A 23,769-nucleotide genomic window follows, 5' to 3' on the forward strand; every position below is an offset into this window, starting at 1 on the left:
AGACTCTGCACAGAGCTGTAAAGGTGAATCCATGTGTGACAAAATACACTCCATCAAAGTTCAAGTGACACCAGTGTCAGCCCTGAGGAGTGTTTCCATTCCAGGTATCTGAACAGCTGTCATGTGGGGTTCCAGTTAATGTGTCCCACCACTATTACATTGTGCTGGATCCTCTCTGGGCTTTTCTTGCCTTTAGCAGATTAGTCCTTTATTTTTATTGTTACAGACTTTTGATTCTCTTCCAGGTATCTGATGTTTATTCACCCTTGATGCGAATGTGGATATGGACAAGTACTGAAAAGACAGAGCAGAATTATGTGGCTCTAACTATTGTTCTTTACAACTCACTGTCTAGTAGTCCATTCTGAGACCACCACCCCTGTCGTCATTCTGTACAGTTTCTGAAATATTCTTTGGGTTCCGAGTTTGAGAGGAATTTAAAACTTTGCATGAGCCCTCAGATCTGTGATTAATATTCACCTGAACACAGAGACAAGCATTTGCTAAGCTGCACTGTCCTGTAGATTCTGAATGAAAGAGGTTTTTTTAATGTTGTCTTAAACAGATACTTAAATTTTTGTATACTGTTGAATTTTCTTTGATCCTTGCATGCAAGTCGCATTTTCATGGTTGCTGTGGTTTCTACGTTGCTACTCTTGCGTTTTTTTGTGAATGCAGAGCAATGATGATCATTGGTTATTGCTTGATACAGAGGTATTATACTTGTCTATATTGCGGAGTATAAAATAAATTAAGCCAGTGTTACAACCAGAAATACTTACATCTTAAATTTGGCAAGCCTGATCATTTCTGTTCCTACTGCCCATCTTGCGTACTTGAATTTAGTAGTAGTTGCAGTTTATATATTTGTTTATCTAATTGCAGAAAAGCCTTTTGGATGGGCCTGTTTGTTTTACTGACCTTCTTCTTTGATCTTCTCTGTTCTTTTCCTTGACAGAATAATAGATCAATCAAGCAATGTGGAGATAGCCTCTTTTCCAATCTATAAGGTGTTGTTCTGTGTGCGTGGACAAAATGGGACTTCAGAGAGCGACTGTTTTGCATTTACAGAAAGCAGCTGTGGAACAGAAGAGTTCCAGATTCATGTTTTCTCCTGTGAGATTAAAGAGGCAGTAAGTACTCAATGTTGTACAGTGACTGGTAAAAAGAATACAAGTGGTATTTTATGAAGTTATTCCAGACCCGGAAATGGTTTATAGTGCCTTGAAAATATAATGAGTTTCACAGAATGTGCATCTAGTCATACATGAACATTAATGTAGATTATTTTTTTCTTTCAGTACTTCCATAAAATTTCAAAGTTCCCCATAATGGGAATTTAGAAAGTGTAAGTGTAAGACAAGTATTCTGTTTATCAGGCCTCTTTTGGGTAGGTTTCAGAGTGAAGTTGCAGTCTAGACCTCGAGAGCTACAAAGAATCATTTTACAGTACTCTGCCCTGGATATTTTAGGAGGAACTAGGTGATAGTCTGGGAGAAAAAGATTTTCTAGGGTGAAAAAATAGAGGTTTAAAAAGAAGTCGTCTCCTTGGTTTTTTGACATCTGCAAGAGCAAGCTGTAAGTTGTGTTGTTAAATACACAACCTGAAAAGTACATTATTCAGGCCCTTTAATTCCTAATTCGTAATCTTGTAATATGTATTAACTTACTGAGCATTACATGAGCAGTGAATGTGACATGAAGCAGGAGATGATGTTACTGAATTTGCTTGGTTTTTAAACACCTGATCTGAATGTTTTGTGTTGTATGTGGCGTGCTTTGTGTTCAGTACAAGAGGCAAGAGACGGTAATTTTATGGCCTTCAAAACCACGTCACAATACCTCATTAAAAATACTCTTTTATTTTTGATAAAACTAGTAATTCTGTTGCTTTTCTGCAGGTCAGCCGAATTTTATACAGCTTCTCAACAGCATTCAAACGTTCTTCCAAACAAGCATCTGACCATGTTAAGGACTTCGTTCTTCCTACTCCAGATAGTGATGTGTACACTTTCAGTGTTTCCTTAGAAGTCAAAGAAGATGACGGAAAAGGAAATTATAGGTAATCTGTATGGAAAGGGAAAAGTAGAAATCTCTTTGAAAAAAGCATATAGCTACTTGCAGAACGCACAGCTGTTTTGTTGCAGTAAAATTGATTTGGCCTCTTCGTAAGTAGACTTGTTATAAAAAGGAAGCTGTTACTTTGCTTTTACAATTTTATTTTCTGTATCTTTTCTGTAAAACGATTAAAAATCAAGATGCCTTTTTCAACTTAGTTTCTTTTAAACGTGATTTCTGGTAGGGAAGCTCAAGGTAGGCCTGTGTAAATGGAAAAAAATAGTAGGAAGTCTGCTAAGAACTGTAGTCAAACCAATTTTCTTGAGTTAATACAGTCTAGTAGTTTCCCCTTTTTGATTTTATTTTTTTTAATAAGCTAATAAATTCTGAAGGCATTGAAGATTTAGAAAATGCAAACTTCTCTAAGCATTACAGGGGACAGGGGAGCAAAGTATTCTTTGCCTGACAGTTAACTACAAGATATTTTGAAATGGAAGAGAGAACTGAAAATAAGATTTAATTCTGTGAAAATGTCCTATTTATTTTTTCCTTCATAGCCAGTATGTAGCATATTTCCTATCATTTTAAAATCCAAAATAACACTTGCATTTTTGGATATGTTTGTCTGATAAAGCCTTCAGACAGTTAGCATGCTAAGTGTGAGCCTGTTTTTCTTCAGTGCCGGTTTTTTAACTTGGGAACAAGGAAGAGAAGGTCTCTCAAATGAGTTGAGCCACTCACAGTTTAAGCGAGCTGCTACTCTCTTTTCTATATTTAATAGTTAATGTTCTACACTGGGATAAGAAACTTGTTTCTTCATTCTTTTAGCCCTGTGCCAAAGGATAGAGATAAATTATATTTCAAGCTTAAACAGGGAATTGAGAAGAAAGTGGTGATTACAGTTCAGCAACTCTCGAACAAAGAGCTGGCCATTGAAAGGTAAGACTCTTATAAAGATAATGCAGGTTAAGTTTTTGAAAGAACAGTATTTAATGTACTTTTCTTGACTTTGCAAGTTATGTGACAGAAAAAATACCACAATAATACAGAAAGTGTTATTGCACAATATAATTAATTCATAGGTGCGCAGTTCAGTTTTAAAATTTTTTTGAAGTAGTTTTGTGGGGCTTTTTTTCTGTTGGTTGGTTGTTCGGTAGGTGAAAACAAGAACCAGAGCCTGTAATACTCAAACATTGGTTTTTTTGCCTTTTAATTGCCTTTCTGAATGTGGTTTTAAGATACTCATGACATTCAAATGCTTTTGATTTTGCTTTCTGTTGTTTTGAAGCAGTCCAAAACCACACATTTATTGCAGTCCTGCATTATCAGCATCTCACTGTTTAGTAAAAGTACCGAGGTGAGCGTGTCTGAGCTGTGTTACACCTTGGAGCATGTGAACCCGTCAGATCAATTGTGCTGGAACAAGTTTGGACTCAACCTACTGGTTAGAAGCAGCGATGTGCTGGTGGAGGCTTCAAGATGAGTGAGATTCCTTTGTAGCTGTGCAGTGAGAGGATTCGAATGTTCAACTCTGAGTGATGGTGAAGAGCTCAGGAATGGCTGGTGACTCCTGTTGTATTTCCTGGCAATTAGATGAGGGGCGATCCCTTTTGGACGGTATAACCTGACCTTTTGTGCAAAGTATTTGCACAAGAAGTGGACCACGCATGTGAAGACCATCAGTTAATATGTTCATTAACAGTAGAGTCTTATAACTACAGTAGTAGTAGGTATTGTATTAATTTAAATTAGGAAATTCCTACTCAATAGCTTGATTTTTTTAAAAATAGCAAATGCCACCAGATGGCAGTCTTATAAAAGAGTAACAATAATATAATTCAATTTTAGCAAAAAGGGAATTAACGATAACAGGAGAATAAAGAAAAAAAACGCACAAGCCTCCTAAAACCTTAGAGTGTTCTCTTGACTTGCTTTGAAGCTCTTATTTCAAAAATGAAACAAAAATCTTAGACAAGGAACACACAGCACAATTTTTTAACATCATTCTTTTTTTACCCTAAAACTCTGCTTTTACTACTCTTTGGCTTTTAAAAAAAATCCTATTTTCGATGTATTTTTAATTTAAATAATTTTGGCTTCAGAATTCAGTTAATGAATGATGAACTCTTCTAAACATTTCTGAATAGCATTTGATTGGTTTGGTTTGGTTTTTTTCCTTTGTCTTCTCCCTGCAGGTAAAGTTACCTTTCTTAGAAATTACCTTTTCTTTTTATGTTGTTTAGGATATTGAATTAAGATGTTATTTTTATCACCACAAGCATTGCTAATAAGTTACTTAATTGACATGACATACACAAGCTTGTAAGTCATTTTATGTACTTACCCTGCATAGCATTAAAATTCAAAACCGGTATAAAAGATCAGTTCAGGTTGCATCAGACAGTGAGCTTCTAAGCAATTTAATGCATCTTCAAAAGTATTTCTAAGTGGAAATTATAATGCAAAAAATGTTGTTGCTAAAGAAATTTTGTCTCTGGTCTAAAGAGTTCAAGAATTTTTCTTCATGGTCTCAGGAGAGTGAACCTGGTATCCTGCAAAGAAACCCGGGCTCCATCCCACAATGTGCGATACCGAGTCACAGTTCACAGGATTCAGAAAGGAAATTCTGGTTAATGATCGGGGGCTTTAAGAAAGTTGTTCTGAAGAGTGAAATAGCCTTTCATTCTGAGGAATGAGAGGGTTGACTCTGTTCTCAGTACAGTGGTGTTTAAATGTAGTGTGCTGCCAGTCATACGGGAGAGTTAATACCAAGTTGTATAGGGGTAGCTTAGGCTGAAGTCTAGGCTGGAGTCCTTAGAACTGCTGTACAGAATATTGGTTGCTCAGTAGCACTGGAAACTTAAAGATCAGGTTCTCGTGGTAACTTAAAACCATCAGCCTTATCCGTGGGTAGCACTGGTATTTATATAAATGGAAATATGTATCAGTGACGAATAATTTCAGTTCTTTTTTTGCACGTCAGAAGTGGCAAGACTGAGGCCCACGGTCTAGGCAGGTCATTCTGAATCCTGGGTGTGTGGTTCAGCCTCCTCAAATCAGAGGCGGATTGTGTTGAGATCTGTTTGCATAATATCTGGCTCCTCTGCAAGTGAGGATCTGAACTTGTTTTGCATTTTGAGCTTGGTGGGAAGAGGAGCCCCGACTCTTGTAGCAGCACGATGCTGCCGGTGATCCTGAGTGTCTGGCTGTGAGAGGCAGGGGTTGCTCGTTCCCGACTCCCACTCTCGGAAACAAACTTCCCCCAAATTTTGTGTACAGCTGAGAGAGGCGCAGCGAGAGCGAGGATCTGTGAGCTGTTGTCTTTGAAAAGCACAGATCCTTTGCCTGCCTCTGAACCTTAGCCTTACAGTTTTCTTTAGCGGATCTACCAGAAGCTGGTGAGCCCTCTGCTGTTATAAATTATAGCCCTCTCAGAGCTATTTCTACCCCAGGAACAAAAAGTAGTCAGTCAGTCTACTGTAACATTCTCTCCGGTCTCTTTAGTCTCACAGAAACACCTGCTTGTGTGGCTAAATGTAAGTCCTAGCATCCTAGCTACCTTACTTGCTTTACATGGCACTGCATTATGCTGTATAGATAAATGAAATTTGTTGTCTACTGTTTTATTTACCACTTTGATTTTTAAGATTTCAGTAGTGAAAGAGATGGAGAAGGAAAAATACAATTGTGGATGTAAGTTACTGTTTAAGTGTAATGAGGTGGAAAATGAAAATCATATACCCAAACGCAATAGGAGCAAACTTACTAGATGGTGTCGTAATTGCATATCTTAAGATTTTTACAGTTAATAGCATAATTGTAATGATATCTCTGTTCATGATAGTGTGCTTGCCTGAAAGCTGTGAAACTATTCTATCTTCATTGCTAACCTGTGAATGTTCAAAGAATCTCTTACAATTTATGTCTGCTGAAAAATCTCAGTTTTCATTTGGATTAAGTGGGTTGCCCAGATGCCAGAACTGCTTTTGTTCAGACTTGGCGAGGGCGGGAGTGCGCGGCTCTTCCTGGTGCAGTCGGATACCTGGGGGAAGGGGATGGAGGAGATGGAGCCAGACTCTTCTTGGAGGTGCAGAGTGCTCAGATGAGAGTCCATAGACACAAGTTACTTCACTGGAAATTCCTCTGTGAAATTAGGCCAGTTGTTGTCAATACAAAGGGAGTCGAGCATTGGAACAGGTTGCCAAACTTTTCGTATGATTGTATGAAAACATTTTTTAAAATGTACTCGGGAGAGAGTGAATGTCTTCTTGCTGGTCTCCATCATTAATATATAGGAATTGCTGGTATCTTTAAACTCAATATTCTAAGTTGTCTTTAAGAATAATTTATTGTTCACAGGTCAGCCAGTAATTTCTGTCATTTTCATTCTGGAAAATAATTTCATTGTCGTTTCTATAATATATATTGTGATGTTTCCTGAACGTTGCCATAACACTAGCAAAAATTGCTAAGAAAGGTTTTCTCTAAATTAGAAGCAGTAGGTGGCTGTGCCATTATGTTCAAGAAAATACTTTTGTATGTTGAAAAGCTAGTATCTATATTTTAAAAATTTTTTTTAATAACCTTCACAGATGCTTTGGGATGCTACTAAGCCCTGGACGAAATGTGAAGAACAGTGACATGCATTTACTGGACATGGTAATACTTAGCTCTAATAACCTGTTTAGTAAGATAAAGGCGATATAAAAATAAAAAACAAACCTCTGATCTGTCTGGTTTTGTTTGTTTTTTGTTTCTTAAATCTTGGGGTTTATATCTTCAAACTAGAAACAAACTTGTTACATACAATGGACAAAACATTTCCATTAATGTCAAAACCTGTGGCATCTGGTTTTTGTTCAATTGTTAAAGCACAGGTTAGGTAAACTGACAGCTGGTTGTTACAATAACTAAGCTTTCTGTACTGTGTTAATCATGTTGCCTAAAAAATTAGAGCAAATTATTGGTTTTTATATTTGGGCATTGGGGAAGTGGTCTTTTTTTTTCCCAGGCGCTAAAAATTTTGCCTTTATTTCCTTCATTTGAGTTTAAATTCTTGCTCAGTTTCAACTATTCACTTGTCTTCTACAATTTTCATTTCCTACGAGTTGCTTCTACGAGAACTACAAAATAATACACCTTTTTTGATAATAAAAATTTACTTCCATGCTGTGGATAAGAATACAACCATCTTCAAGTCAAGAAGTGCTGGAGTTAAACCAGTGAGACATTTTGTGGCTATGCAGTTATCCCAGATTTGCCTATTCTGTTTCTTTACTCATGTTGATGATTCTAGCTGTCAGTATTTAGTTCTCTTGTCAGGCTCTTTTATTTGCCTGTTTGTATCTACTACCTCGTTTTTTCTGGTTTTATTTGCTGACATTAGTTCCAATTTTCCATTTTTATTATTTGATTATAAAATGGAATAAATTATAGTGAGTTATGGAGCATAATGAATTTGCTTCTATGAATCTGTATAAAACCTTTTACTGCATGGACTGTATATTTGAATTCCTTTCTTTACTCCACCTATAATTCAATTTACATTCCAAGTACGTTTAATGACTGTATATAATGGCTTATTAGTTCATTTCTTGGCTATAGCATATACATACAAATTTGTGTTTTCCTTTCAACCCTCATTCTCCCTATTTACATCTGAAGAACTCAGTCACTCTTCTTGCTCCTACTCTGTTAAGTTGGTTTTATTTTGTTTTGTTTTTTCCCCTGGGTCATTTCTGTATATCCTGTGGGACTAGTTTAATTTTCTGAAGTCTCTTGTAGCTCATCGTCTCCTTAGAACCATCTCAGCTGCTCAGGGAGTAGAGTGGCAGACATCCCACCATGCTTTCATACTTAAAATAAGCATTGAAAAACTACATTGACAAACTGTCTTGTCTTCAGTTTCTTATATAATGTTTCTTTTCTAATGTTTCTTTGTTCTCTCCCACTTGCCTATAACCTTTCTCAATCCATTATTTCACGTTCTTTGTTTAGATTGTGTTCTCTAGAGTGAACACAGTCTTACCCTGAGCTCCCTAGAACTATTTGCCCTCCCCATGCTCAATCTCTCTGATCTCAAACCATGACTCTGATAGAATCCTGTATGTTTTTATTCTTAGGAATCCATGGGAAAGAGTTCTGATGGGAAGGCTTATGTAATTACTGGATTGTGGAATCCTAATGCACCCATGTTTCTAGTACTTAATGAGGAAACTCCTAAAGGTAATTTAATCTAATTTGTGAATTCTTTTTTGCCCGACCTGAGTTTGGTGTATGTATTATCTCCTGGGAATCATGGTGCATATGTCTCAGTACATATACCATTGTGTTCCAAGAGTCTGTGGCTAGGAACTTTTCTGTATAAACATACGCAACACAGAAATGTGAATCATTGTTCACAGAACTGTGTGTTGCTGATTTGGAGATGTTAAATTATTGTTTGGGGCTTAAATGCCTCCTCCCTGGTTTTCGGGACTTTTTTTGTCCTAAGATGCGGAAGCTGTGTTCCACTTGCTGTACTCAGAAAAGCAGTATAAACAGTAAGCATTGCTATTCTCTTTCTTCTTGGGGCAGCTGGGAGTGATGCACTGAAGTGCTTGATTATACAGCACGCTTTCTTGTTGCTAGAACTTATGTTCTCTGATGTGGTGTAAAAGGTTTGAACACAAATGTGGAGTTTGTTTCCTATCCCAAGGCAGAGCTCACGTCAGTTGTTTAAAGGCATATCCAACTATGTGCGGCCAGTGTCACTGTTCTTGCTGATGGACTTTCAAACCATGTTATTTCTAGTAGCATACACGCAAAACTCTTGCTGTGCAGCTTGACACAGTTTCCATTTTACAATGTGACTTTGTGTGGTGTGGTTTGGTTTTGTTGTGTGGGATTTTTTTTTTAAATGCCCTCTTGCCTCTTTGGTCTGATAAGACAAAGGAACGTAGAGGTCTGTAATGTCTGATTCTATATATCATCGTAAAAGTCTGTGCATTCTAAAAGAAAGGTGTCAGTTGTGATGCAACATGATGGTTACTACCTCTCTCTGTGATGAATGTTTCCAGAAACAGCAAAACTTTTCTTGCACCGTAAGCCTGCAAGATACACTTGAACTGTTTCAGTCTCATCCTCTGGTCAGTTGTTCTGCATTCTCCTCTACTTGAAAAGGTTGGAGTCACGCTTCAGTATCAGGAAGATGGAGCTATTACAGATTAAGATTACTGATCCATGCTTCGCTTTAAAAATATGTTTTGCTGCTATGAGGACTGACTCAGAGAGTGGGACAGGGAGGGGTAAAATGTTTAGAGTCCTTTTAACTGACAAAGTATGAGCACAGACATAAGAATTGATCTGAAGATTTTTTTAGTCTTATGAGAGGATTTAGGACCAACAATGCTGTAGGAGATCCTTGACACTGATTTGCTGTGCAGATGTGTATTTACTCAGCAGTAATTTTACACTTTAAAATGTGACCTTATCTTTTGCATGTTCCTTTTGTCTGATGGAGATCGTATATCTTAACGCTTTTTTCTTTGCATGATGTTTTGCTCCTGTCTTTAAAACAGAGACATATTGTCTTTGTTTTAAAAAGTTATTGGAATTACACGGTACACTGTTTAATGCATACTCTCATTCTATGCAGCAGGCATGTAGGGTGTAGATAAATAGAACAGGTTCAATAGAATCAATTATATAGAAAAGGTTTTCACTTTGAGCACCGGTTTATTTCTGTCATTTACTGGTTTGAGAAATTTGAACTGTGACTACTTTTTCTGTATGTCCCTGATTTTTGTGTTTTAGATAAGCGTGTATTCATGACCGTGGCAGTGGACATGGTTGTTACTGAAATAGTAGAGCCAGTCCGGTTTTTGCTGGAGACTGTTGTGCGTGTGTATCCTGCCAACGAACGCTTCTGGTACTTCAGCAGAAAAACCTTCACAGAAACTTTTTATATGAAGTTAAAACAGGTAATGCATGTTTGGTTTTTTTAAGAAATGTTGATGCTGGGAACATTTGTTTTATCTGTCTTAATTTGGCCTTTATAAAAGTTAGCATGGCACCTGCACCTCAGTAATTTGTTTCTTTTAACTATTTCTGAGGTGCTTAAATGGAAAAAGGTTAAGTAGCATGTATAAATGTTCAATGCCTTTGTAAACTGAATTATAGTAAGTCATAAATCATTAGCTTTGTGGGCTTAAACAATTTAGAACCTGCCTATTGAATTCTCTGTATTTTCATACAGTCAGACCTGTGTACAGACATCCAGAACAAGTCCATTTGACTCGTAAAATTGGGAAATTACTCTTTCACTGTAAAATCAGCTTATATGTAACAAAGGGAAACCCTGGCTACTGAGGTTCAAAATGTGAAATGTAAGTGGCTGTAAGAATATAATCCATTGAAGGCAAAGGAACCTAATGCAGAGGTTTGAAAGAGTTAGGCTATTACTATTGTTTTTTCAGAGTATCTGAGAAGGTAGATTTTTCCATGTTTTCAAAAAGAGAAGTTTGGAAAAAGATTACCTGGAGAAGTTCTGCTGCATGGAGAAGTTGCCAGTTTACACCCTTGTGGTTGCTGATGAGGGTGTAAAATGAAGTACGTTCTTGTCCTTCAGTGCCTCAGGGCTTAATGAAATGGGAGGCTAATGGCTTGTAGCAATGATTTATTAAATTAGCATTGTTTGTGTGATTTCTTGCTGATGATTGTAACCTTATGAGATGATCAAGTAGCAGTAAAGAAATAATCACTTTTAGCAAACTCTTTTCTCTGAACTACTTCAGTTTATCCGTCTCTTGGAGTTTGACTTTTAAGTCAAGCTGTACAAACACTGCTTGATTTTACAAAGGAGGGAAATGGTTAAGATGAAGCTTAATGCATAGTTGCGTATTCTGTTTATGTTAGTGTTCCCAGTCCCCTGCTTGTGTGATTAATGTGCGTTTATTTCTTCCTCAAGCACTGAGAGATGACACATCCATCTCACCTGATGATGTTTGTTGAGTAGTTACCTATGAAGTAGAATGCTAAATTCTGTTGTGCTTTTGGCACTGGGTGAGGTACGTGGAGTGTGTACGTCTGCCCGTGACCACTGTAGGGTGGTGGGTGACTGCATCCTCCTGCAGCGACTGGTGACCTGGTTTGTCCAAAGGCTTCTCTTGTGCTTTTGGTTCAAAAAGTGAACAGCAGAGGCTAACTGGACCATTTGCATTGGAGTAGTGGGCCATCATCTTCGACTAATGAAACCAGAGAGCAGCGATTTAATTTTACTGAGCCTAATGTGAATATCTGAGTTGTCGTCTTCCTGTGAGGCACAGTAATAGGTCTGGAAAAACAAGCTATGCTGATATTACATGGCAAAAGTGCCGCTGTGCTTAACACCTAGTGAGTAAACAAATCTCATGCGATGCTGCTTCTGTATTTCTTCTAGAGATTAGCATAGCAACTCAGATCTTCAGAATATCTGAGAAAAACTGTTACGTGCAATTGTTGAGAATATCTATATTTTAAATTTAAAGAAAATACTTTTGAAAAATATTACATTCTCTGTTTTTCTATACTCATCTATAATCAGTTAAGCTCTCCTTTTAAATCACTTACAACTGTGCCATTTTAAAGTGAGTAATATAGATACTTTCTTTTTTTCTTTCTCACCCCTTGACAAACATACACTTGCCTCCCCTCCCTGAAGAAACACGCAGATTTCTTCCTGCTGTAAAATTCTGAGGAGCCGTTCGACAAATTCTTATGAAAGGAATGCTTTTAGTCTTTGTAATCTTTCTGGAAGATTAGGTCCTGATTCTGGATGACAGGATCTCTCTGGGTGACCCGTAGCAAGTCTTTATTTAGCCAGTTACCAGCTGGACAGTTTGAACGGCAATAGCTGTTCCTGCCGGTACCTCTGAAAGACACTGCGCGTCAGGGCACTCTTCCTCCGTGGAAAAAGATTGGTGAGGTGCAGTCAGATATGAGGAAGGACATAAATGCAGCTTGCTGTGTGATTTAGGATTGGTCGGTCGGTCGGTCGGTCAGTCTGTCTGTCTGTCTGTCTGTCTGTCTGTCTGTCTGTCTCTCTCTCTCTCTCTCTCTCTCTCTATATATATATATCTATCTCTCTCTCTCTCTATGACACTGTGTTACCCATGCACATTTTCATCGTTAGAACATGATCCTTGTAAAGATGAATTTCTGTAGATAGTAAATTCATGCTTCAGAAAAAAACAAATGACCTAATTATTAGTGTTATTTGCAGTTAACCAGAACACGTGTAAGGAGAGGAAGACCTGTAATTGTTGTAACGTACAATGAAATCCATAGTATCTCGTGCCTTACTCCCTCAAAAATAAAAGCTATAGATAGTGATGGTTAATCATATTAGTGGCATCAATACTTGATTGATTTAATCAATTACTTTGTAATTAGTTGATAATGGTGTTCTGTGAGAATAAACCAGGGATAACGGCTCTAATATGGTGCTGCTAAATGTTTCAAAATGCAGGATATTTATGCTACACCCCGAAGTTCATAAAGCTGACTTCATGAGAAGTTTAATCAGCAAAACTGGCTGGTAATTGGAGCCACTGCTTCCAAGGAGTATTGGCTTTAAAGGAAGCAGATCTGAATGATTAATCTAAGTTTTCTAAGTGTAAAATAATGTATATTGTGCCAGTCCAAGCAGTCCCTATTTAAGCTACCCATCTGCGTAACTTCACCAGTTTGTTGAAGTTGCAAGTGCTGGTCAGCAGTTCCTGTGCATCTCCAGCGAAGGTGTCATGGAGTCTTCCAACTTTATCATAATTTTGTTTTTTAAACAAATTGAAAATTCTCTAACTGAAATGGTGTTCTTTTTCATGGTTAATTTGATGGTTTTAATATGTTCAAAAAATTACCTTCTTTAAGCTCATTAGGCGTGATGCACAGAGAACAAAATAGCACAACATTTTGGTCTGGTTCATTTAATACAATCATTAATTTGCAGTTTTATACAATTCTCTACAAATAGATTAATCACTGCATGTTGCTGAATAATAATTGTATTCAGAACTGTAGCTCGAAAGAGAAACTAATACTCCTTTTATTTTAATACTTGCAGTCTTGTAGCCAGTGCTTCAAGTATAAATAATTGATTTATTTTTCATGTGAAAGTCCATTGAATGTGAAAATCTTAGGTTGAACTCTGAACTTTTCCAGCCTGAAGTAAAAAGAAAACACACAATTTCCCCCCGGCCCCCAACATTTCAGGAAGTTTGCCTTGAAAGTTATCAAATTCCTAAAGAGACAGATTTGGAATAAAACCTGCTTTCTCAAAACAAAATTATTTCCCCTGAAAATATTCCGACCTCATATCTCTCTCTCTCTAGATAGAGGTATAGATATAGTTACAGACACCACACTCAAATTTCCAAATTAATTGAACTGTTAGGTTGACAGATATTCATAATTTGTACACATGCACACACACACACACATATATAAAAGTAAAAAATAAATAAATCTTAGGCTACAAACACAAATTTTACAGCTAGGTGCAGCCAATACATTTCTCCATTGAAAGCAGTATATTACAAATTATAATCACTGGACGAAAGATACATTTTTCTGGTTTTGGGGGATTTTTTGTGACTAAAACACTATAAGGAGTTTTTCACAATTTAAGGCTTTCAAAAAGCATGAGATTTTTTTTCCTTCTTTAGTCTTGTCTTTACCTACTAAGAACTCTTACCTTTAAATTCCCCCTCCCTCCCCAGGCGTTTGATTCCTGTTTCTGTGATGTCTGTTACTTCAATATTTTTCCTCTTTTCTTTTAATATGATTTCTCTTTGAGCTCATCTCACTATAGCTGTTTAACTTGGAAAGCTTTTTTTATCATCGTTCTGAACAATACTTAAAGTGGTGGTTAAGAGGCAGCTTTGGAAGGAATGCAGTTTTATTTATATTTTTTACCTATAAAACTGGAGGAGAAACAGAGCTGTCAATTACTGCCAGTCTACAAGTGCCATTGCAAATAAATCTGCAGGAGTCTTGCCCAAACTACTGTTCAGCCTTGATGGGAGATTAGTTTGTATGTGCTTGGGGCGGGTTTGGCATCCTATTAGAACTGTAGTTATCAACAGTGGGGACCTAATACAGAGACATATTTTGTTTTAGTCTGAAGGAAAAAGCCACACAAGTGCTGGGGATGCAATTTATGAAGTTGTCAGTCTACAAAGAGAATCTGCAAGAGAGGAAGAACTGGTCAGCCCAACAAGTGGAGGAGGGCCCATGTCATCCCAGGAGGATGAGGCAGAAGAAGGTAAGAATAAATGAGCATGATAGTTCCCATAGAGAGCACTGATATATTTCTGCTCTTAATTTACTAGTTTAATTCTTCCTGTTTCTGTCTATTAGAAATGCAAGTGTTTCGGACAAAAAGATCACACATAATTTTCTACTAGTAGCAGTTCTTTAGTAATGACATTTTTACCAAGCCATTATTTGGAGTTCTTCCAGTAGCAGCAGCAGCAGGGAGCGCATGTCTGTTTTTCTGCGTGCTTCAAAATGCACTCGGGCTCTACTTGCAAGATGGAAAAGCTTTTCCAGAGGGATGTTCTTCTGATCAGAAGCCATTTCCCTCGAATGTGCTGTTGTAGGACAGCGCTGAAATGGCAGGCTTTAAATGCCTGTTGCTAAAGAAAAAACAAAAAACTGTCAGACTTGTATGGGGAATTCCTCCACTATCTGCTTAGCATGCAATTCGTTTTCCCTCATTTATACCTAGGACTTACCAAAATATTTCCTGGTTCAGCTGGGGATTGCCGCTGTTCGTGGACGCAGCGGATTTGCCCGCCCGTTCCAGAGCTGACAGTACCTCACAGCCTTCCCCACTGGTGGTTCTTGTTTCTCTCTTTTTTGGTTGTTTTTTTGAAGGCCCCTGGCATACTTCTGTTTCTGTACTCTGAGGGTTAGCCCATAGCCTTCAAAATAGGCTTTTTATGTGCCATTTTTGATTTGGATATCTCACCTACCAGACCTTCTGATAGTTTCACAAAGTTATTCTTCAAAAAGTCTCTGTAAAAAGTCTCACTACAGCGGAAAAATTCCTTCTTGATTCTTACTTGTAGGTAAGTATTTGGATATTGGTTTGTGCAATGCGAATCAGAATGCTGTGATTGACAGAGTCAGGAGCAGACAGGTATGGTTACATGGTTATTCCAGTTACAAACAAAAAACCCCACGCCGCCCAGGTGCCACCGGGCTCACCAAACCCACGGCCAAGTGCTCTTTGAACTGAAAACCTCTTCCCGATTCCTGGGAGGGAGCAGGACGGGCATTGACTGTCACTGTCATTCCCTCCTTTGTATCAAGTACTGCTTCTGAATAGTAAAAATGCTCTTTTCTCTAAAGCAGCTTTTATATTTAATTGGTATTTGGGATTGCTCTACTGTTCATAGCAAGAATTATTTCAGAGTTGACCTTTGGGTCTCGTGGTTCAGTGTAGCGTCGTTCAATGTCTGTGGATGTTCTTCTTCCCGGATGTTCGAGTTGTGTAGGCAGAATGTTTTCTGGGGCTTGTTTGATAGGAGAGGGTTTAAGTAATTACCTGATTTTTTTTTTTTTTAATATTGCTTCTTACTGGGAAGAGCAAAGCACTGTTCCAGAATTTGATGAATGTAGCACAACTAGTAATAATGTGGATATTGTCCTCTTGGTACTATTATAGAATGGCTTTATTTTATCATGGAGTACAAGTATTCCACGGGGGTATGAACCAAAGTCTAACTTTGGTTTAGCTTCCTAAGGCTACTTTTGATATTTTAAATGTAGATGACTTCCTAAGAGAAGACATTAAAACTATCATGATGTGAGTCTGTTCTCATGGAAACTGCATTTAGAGTTATCTGCCTAGAAGTTATCTATCCTAGTGGATCTGCAGGTTAAATGAGTCATTTGCAGTTGTTCTAAATAAATCTCTTCATTCTTTGTCTTTCTTTTTCTTTTCAGGGTACTAATTATGATGATGGGGGGGAAAAAAAGCCCTGAGTTTACAATATCTTGTCTTAGCCTGGGAAGAAGGCTTTTTCTTTTCTTTCATGCTAAGGGTGGGAGCTACCTGGCCATTTAGATTTTTTTTTTTTCCCTTCCCTGTGCAACCCGACTAGGGCAGATGTGCATTATAAGGACTTCACTATTTCACAGGCCAGAGGCTGGTGTTCCCATTGCAGATATTGGGGATTATTATGTGTTCTCTTTATTTTTTTTTTTCCCACATCCTCATGCACATCCTACCTGCCCGCAGCATGTCAGTTGATGTCCTTCCGGAGCGCTGTGCCTCGCAGCTCGTGTGGCTGAGCCGCCGGCCTCGTTTGCACCTGACCTGGTTGCCGCGTGTGTGTGTGCGAGCGCAGCTCAGTGCCACGTCTTGTGTCGTGACTGTGGATAAAGATGTTCACAAGAAGGCATGTTTTTCAATGTTCTTTGTGTTTTAGTGAAAGGCCAAACATGATTCCCTCCCATCAATAATGATTTAAAATAATTACTGTATCAGTGTTAGGCATAGTCTGTTTCAAATGTGCGGTAACTACGTATAGAAAATTGAGATCATATGTTCCCTAAATAACATTCTTAGCTTCTAGTATTATTTTCTCATGTTAGCTTTACTTTTCATCTCAGCAGATATATTAAAAAATAAAGATCTTTACAAAGGTTGTGCAATAGCTACTTAGAGATCTTTCAGATTAACCTCACTTTTTTTTTAAATTATTAATATTGTAATAGATATTTCTGGCAACCCAGTCATCTAAGGTCCCTTCTTTGGAGGTGGTAATTTAAAAAAATATAATTAATATTAACGATTTCTTGTCAAAACCTAGAATGTATACTCCTTGATAAGAAGTTTTCTATTAAATGCAGAATATCATTTAAAAAGATTCAGATGTGTAATGAGGAAACTCTTATAGTTTCTGGAAAGGTTTCAAATAAAAGAGATTTAAGAATAAATTTTTATTCTGAAATAGCAGAATATTCTTAAATATTCTTAAATATTCTTAAATAAAAAGCAGAAAAGTACACTGTTAATATTTAATTTTGAGTAGAACCTTGTAACAAGGTGCAGAGCACAACTGGTTGAACTCATCTTTCTTCTTTTCGGAGCATTATGAATAAGTGAGAACAGGTACGGAAGTGATGGTTTGTGTATTGCAGTGCTCAAAAAAGACAAAGCTGCGCAGAGGATTTGTCCTGTAGTGTCGTTGCAGGGAGGGTGAAGTGGCTGGCTGCATGTGTGAGCCCGAGGACTGGAGAAAATTGCGTTCCAGCAGAAGCATTCGCAAGGAGAATGTGGTCCTAGGAACAAGGAACGGAGAAAGGGAGGAATAGGTTGGCTTCTTTCAGCAGCAGAGCTTGCCTGGACCATACATGGAATGATAACTTTCCTTTGACTCTAATATTTTAATTTTTTTAAACTGTAGTATTTCAGGGGAATACTAAATAACTCTATTTGAGTTTCTTCTTGAATCAGAATAATGTTAGGAGGTAAAGGATCACTGTAAGTGGGAGCAATTCTGTTTAAAAGCAGAAAATAGTCTTTAAACTGATTGTAACTGAGTTGAAGATTTTTTTGCTGAGGCTTTATGTGGTCCCAGGTGTCTGGTCACTGGCTCTTGTTCCAAGCCATGAATTGCACACAGAGTCAACGTGGGATGTTGAGCAGACATCCTGAAATGGGTAGTTCATGACTGGTAAAACCAGAAGTTTCTGCAGCAGAGTTGCACTTGCCTCTAGAACCCTCTCAGGTGACTTCCAGGAATGCAGTGGTGGCTGGTTTGTGTTTTTTACTTACTGCATCAACAGATTTTTGATGGTTTAGATATTCCTTTTCTGCCAGCTGAGCATTGAGCAGGGATGTCGTCAACAGCGTAGTGGGTACTGATCCATAAACAGCGCGCTTAAACCAGAAAGAATCCTATTGAAATGTGTTTGGTGTTTAGTTATTGGCCTTTAGTAAGAAGAAATTCTCTTAAGTATGAAGTTGTAGAAGTAAGAAAGGGCAGCAAAAGAGACTAAATAACAAACTTAAGAGGGTAAAGCTTTATCTCTGTGTTCTCTTAGCTGCCTTAACTTTAAGGAAGAGACCTTTTACAATAGAAAAATTAATGGGAGAGGTATGGAAATTCAGCATGAAGATGGTGAAATTTGACAGTGAAAATAGAAATGGGAGGATAAAGGACCCTGAAAGCTTGAAAGAAATCTGAGTGTGATGTATTATTATTGGACAGCACAAAAAAGTGGTGCGTACAGTAGATAAGGAGTGGGCAATACTGAATGATCAGAGATGATCAGCCAGACTAAATTAGGATACTGTGTTAAACCTTGTGGGTGGGTAGAGGCTGTTTTCAGGATTCAAAAAAGCAAAGGAGTAAAGGAAGTGGGGGGTTAGGAGTCAATAGAGCTATTAAGAGTATTTTGTGATAAAATAGGGGTTTACAATGAAGGATAGTGTGAACAAATGAGGATGGTTGAGTGAGAAGAATGACATCAGTAGTGTGGAAATAGCCAACTCTGCATTTTTATCCAACTTAAAAAGAGCTGTATGTAATTCACAGGAACTGCTTGTTACATTAATCCAATACAGAGTGTTGTGGTGGGTCCTAAACAAGATCAGTTAAATCTGCCTTGGAGTCCTTCTGCTTTCTCCATAAAAATGAACTAAAACTTTATAAATCCTAAATTGATGAGGTCATTTGGCTAGTCGCTCTCTTCAGACACAATCTCCCTGCTGCAGTTCCAGAAGAGAGGAGTTTTAAACTACAGGCGCTTCTGAATAATGCAGATCTATAGCTTCCAAATGAAAAGGAAATATTCCTGATGAGCCTGATGTCATTTTATGGACTCTACTATCCATTCTCTTGCATTGGATTCATTTCATGCCTTACGAGTTGACTTTTGTTATCAAAAATCAGAATCATAGCATAAATGCACTCAGTTGACTTCTGCAGCTACTATTATGCTGCCAGAAAGAATATCATGCCTTCCTGAAAAAAAAACACTGAGTGCAGAAGACTGTATTTTTTTAATATGCCCTGGGTAGTGGCAGTTCTTGTTGATAGTTACCGTTGTATTGAATTTTTTTCATGCAAGTATGGCCTTTCTGTTAAAAGGCAAGTATTTAAAATGTTTTGAATGCCAGGCACTTCTGTGGGCTACAGAAGTATTTAATGAAAATGCAGGGTTGTAAATGAAATGGAAAACTGGGGAGTTTTAAGGTCGTTTCCATTGCAGGTGTACAGGGAGCTGGAAGCACAGGGAACGTCACCGGGCTGGGGCTCAGGTTGGTTCCTGTGCTGTCAGCCAGGCTGCTGGAGGAGGTCACTTGTGCATCAGGTTTGCAGGTTGGGCCTCCAGAAATGGGTGTGCTGACTCTGAGCTGGTACATTCCCCTTTTCCTCCCCACAGGCACTGCTGGGAGGTGCCTCTGGGCACGCACTGTGGGTACAGAACTCTCCCTTTGATGAAATCTGTTGCCCGCACTGACTCTGTGAAGTTGAAGGCAAAATATAATTTCATGGTTCTGGCCTGCAGTTCATGGATGCTCCAGGGAAATCTTTCAATGACTTTGGTTGGGTTTTGCAGGATGATGGGAAAAATTACTTTCAAATTAAGGGAGTTTTTAGTTCCTCGGGTACATAGGGTGCAATCTGTTTCTTGGATTTCAATCCTCTTTTTGTAGCTTACATAAAATCACTTCAGATTGTGGTACAAAATAGGCATTTTTCAGTAATAAATGAGCATAAAATGGTGTTTGCATCTTGTCTAGAAGCAATTGCAGATTATTTTGAATGTTTTTGATGCTTTATTTCAGTAGTGGCTGTCTTTTCCTTGTCTGCCTGTAAACAGTACGGTTGTTTGAAAAGATTTTGAAAAGGGATTTGCCATCCTGTTGGTTTATATAGAAATTAGAACTTCCTATTGCCGGAAGATCTTTTCAGGTTTCTCTCATGAGTGTCACGGTTTTGTGTGGTCTCAAGGTGCCACTTCTATGCTCATATAATGTCACATTTCATATCATTTAAAGAATTACCTTATTTAACCACCTTCCTATAAAGGTAATTAAAAAGACTTTTCTCGGCAAACAGTTCCCCTGACTTTTTACTAATAATTCTTAAGTTCGAAGTGAGATTCTTGCCTTTTTAGTTTTGGCCATTAGCCTTCTAGTGTTTCGTTAAGTCTAAGGATTTTATAATCAAAGTGCCCTAAATACTGCCTTGACACTTCTAGTAAATTCCAGGCAATATATGATTTTAATGTGTTTATAATGTTGATTTTTTTAAAAATTTGGTTATATCAAATACTGGCAGTAGATAATAATCTACAGATTTGTAAATTGCTAAGAGGCAATTAAAAATTGCTTTGCCTTAGGATTGTGACAGCATCTCAAATTAGATTTTCTTGCCTGTTCTCGAAGGTGTCAGTTTTCAGAGAGCACAGTGCATGTGGAAGATGTTTATATTGACGAGAATACCTCCGCTGAGCAGCATCGAGTTGGCTTTGTCATCTGTGTGGGAGCAAAACTACTGAACTCAAGGGATAATTTTTCTCCATCTCTTATTCAGCTTTAAGCATTTGTACATCAGATTTAGAGGTGTCACGGGGGGTCGCTTGTGTGGTCGCTACTCCTAGGTAGAACCACCTCTTTGCGCATCTTTCCACACTCAGATTTGGATGCACCGTTAAGGTTTATTTTTGTGATTTTTGGTTTGTTTTGGTTTTTTTCCTTTTTTTTAAATGATTCTTGTTTAAAATGACAGCAATGCAGGACCCGTGTAGAAACTATATGACACGGAACCAAGATATGTTTTTAAATGCAGACATTTTTGTTGTATTAAAAGGTTCATTTGGCTAGCCATTTCCCACAACCAGCAGAATTGTTTCCAGGCAGAAGCGCAAGTCCTTTGAGAGATTTTGCACAGACTTCTTTATACCGTGTGTGAAAACCACGATTGCACCCAGTGAGTGAAAGACGGACATCATCCAGTCCCATGCTGTTCCACCTTCTTTCAGTGTTTAGCCAATGCAAGGGTTTTTTGGGATCCAGATTTTTCGGTTACATAGAGAAGCAACTAAATTTGCAAACTATTTGCAAGGTAATAAAAATTTTAAGATTGATCAGCATTAGCTTTTGCTTGAATTATTTTAAATGTATCTTTTTCTTATTCCTTATTATGAATTAAAAGAATACTATTTTTTTTGCTATTATTGGCTTGCTTTTAGTGAAGAATTCAGGTATCTTTCTTTTTTGTTTTTACTCTCTTTGTATGTACTTCAGTCACTGCCAAATAAATTTTTATGCAAGTTAATTGCATAACTTACATAAAACCAGAAGGTTCTTGTGAGCAGAATTCAATGCATGTATTCTTTGTTCATATTCATAAACCCATACTTTTTGACTCCTGATTATTGCTCTTCCCTCTAAATTAGAAAATATACTGAGGATTGTAATTTCATAAACATATCATTTGGAAGGCATTTTGAAATCTTTTTCTCTTCATGAAAATATTTTGTAATGCACTGAAAAGTTGCACCTTTCTGAAAATCTACCTAATTTAATACTAGAATGAATTTCATAACAAACTTTGTTTCACTCCTCTCTTTCCTGGCAAAGCTGTAGTTCATGCTCTATAATTTCCTGTTACCTTATAAATAGAAACTTGCTTTTTTTGTGGCCTTTCTCACGATCCTCTTTTATCTGGTAGGTATGGAATGATTCCATGTCAGGAACGCTGATACCTTATTGCCCTGATAATACGCTGCCAACTTCAGCTCCCCCTTCATTTTTGTTCTTCTCCTACATAAAAATCAAACTTCACATTTTGAAGTGTTCCAATTCTATTCCCACCTGTCTTCATGACCTAATTTCCTTCTCCTTCAGGATACTCCAACTATATTATTTTTCAGTTCCACCTACTCTTTATTTCACTTGTAACAGCTTCTCAATTAAAACCCATTAAAATCCTTTTTTCTTCTTCACATCAGTGCTCAAATCCCACCTGTTCATTTCTATCTGCTATATTAATGCATTTCTACTCATTTTAGGGTGTACTTCACTTATTTACTTTTATGCTTGAAGTCTCTGAACGAACAGTATAGTATTCTGCCTTATTTGCCTTTTTTGTTAACTGAGAAATGAGTTGCACTTCCAAGGTATTGTCATATTTCAGGTGATCTAGTAGATTTCTTTAAGGAGAGCTGCATCTATTGGAAAAGTAGCTCTGTGGCTATATAATTGGTGTTAAATGTGGATGATGGGAGTATTGCTTAAACTAAATTTTTTAAAGTAAGATGCAAAAAAAGGCTCATTCAAATAAATCCCAACACAAACAAAAAAGCTCAATACCCCCAAACTGCAAAAAAAACCCCCTTTCACTGTAAAAACAGCAAGATTAAAACGTTTAAGCATATTTAATACCCCAATTTTTGTTGGCATGAGTGGGAGTTCTTAAGTAGAATCTATTTCCTCAAGAGAAATGGAAACCATCAATAAACATAGTTGATTATTTTTGTTTGAAAGAGTCTGTTAAGTACCTGATAGGAGGGAGGAACTTCTGTGCTACCTGACTTTGGAGTTGGTTTCTCACAGTATTTTGTTACCGTCTTGTTACCACAATTTGTCAGTGCTGCTGTAAATACTGGAGTTATTCTCTAAGGGTTCTCTGTGGTCTCTTATTTGTGAGCTAAAAAGCGTTGTGCTATCAAAATAAATGAGGGGGGAGAAGAGGCCAGGATTTTGCCTCTGTGTATGTGTGTTTTGTTTTGTTTTGTTTTCTGTGGGGTATTTGCTTATAATAGTTACTTTGTGCATAATTCTTTTGTTTTGAACATTTGATGCCAGCTGGAGGAAAAAATCAGATGTAAGTGGAGAATGTGTCCTTTGAGGAAAGAAGCCGAGGTTTTTAGAGAAGAAAGAATAAAGATTTTTTTTGGAAGTGAGATGTGCTAAAATTGTTTTCCATGTCAGCTCTGCTTAGGAGCAAAAGGTAATTGGTGTAAATTGCAGGTCAAAATAATTGGGTTCAAACTGAGAGATAAGGTCCAAGAGTAGGAGTAACAAAGTCTTTGGGATGAACTGCTGAGGGAGGTGACTGGAGGCTCGTAGGGTTGGGTTAGACAAATATCTGCAGGGGGCTTCATGGTCAAGATCTATGTTCTCTTTAGTCAAGTTCAGAAGGTAAGAACTTGGATAACCTGGGGGAGGGGTCTCATCAGGCTCGTCTTAATCACTCTGCTGCCGTCTCGGGAGGCAGTCGAAGCCTCCCGTGGTTCGGCAGTGCTCAGATGTGAACAGCGCTTCCACTGCGCAGCCTGCTCTTCTGTGGCACTTCAGCAGGTACAAACACTTTATGATAAAAACCAAGCAAAATCCCCAACCCGAACTAACCTTATTGCCATTTCATATCAAAGGTAATTATTGTAATTCTGAAAGTTTTCCACTAAAAAGACTTGAAAGATCAGAGTAAATCCAAAGAGCTGCCTCTGCTGCATGGAAGATGCACTTTGGGAAGCATTTTCCAGATTCCTGGTCGCCAAGAATAACGAGCCACAGTTTATTTTGCTCAAGGTGCTGCTAAAGCACTGAGGAGAGAGGTCTTTCATACCAGTCATACTTCTGCAAGTTGGAGTCTGCTTTTTATAGGAGGAGGGGAAAATTATTAATATAATTGATCCTAGTCAACAGAATATTGTTCCATAATA

General features: G+C 37.7%; 1 protein-coding gene across 3 annotated transcripts in view; it reads left to right on the forward strand.

Annotated features, from left to right (window-relative positions):
* Positions 1–23,769, forward strand: part of RABGAP1L (RAB GTPase activating protein 1 like) — a 230,141-nt gene that overhangs the window by 25,812 nt on the left and 180,560 nt on the right. For all 3 annotated transcript variants that reach the window (XM_065649001.1, XM_065649003.1, XM_065649002.1), the window contains 7 exons: positions 959–1,133; positions 1,902–2,062; positions 2,887–2,997; positions 6,651–6,717; positions 8,181–8,283; positions 9,853–10,019; positions 14,194–14,338. In XM_065649001.1, coding sequence (XP_065505073.1) covers positions 959–1,133; positions 1,902–2,062; positions 2,887–2,997; positions 6,651–6,717; positions 8,181–8,283; positions 9,853–10,019; positions 14,194–14,338 — 929 coding nt within the window. The remainder of the gene's footprint in view (positions 1–958; positions 1,134–1,901; positions 2,063–2,886; positions 2,998–6,650; positions 6,718–8,180; positions 8,284–9,852; positions 10,020–14,193; positions 14,339–23,769) is intronic.

Source organism: Caloenas nicobarica, chromosome 20 (assembly GCF_036013445.1).
Source record: "Caloenas nicobarica isolate bCalNic1 chromosome 20, bCalNic1.hap1, whole genome shotgun sequence".
Taxonomy (NCBI): Eukaryota; Metazoa; Chordata; class Aves; order Columbiformes; family Columbidae; genus Caloenas; species Caloenas nicobarica.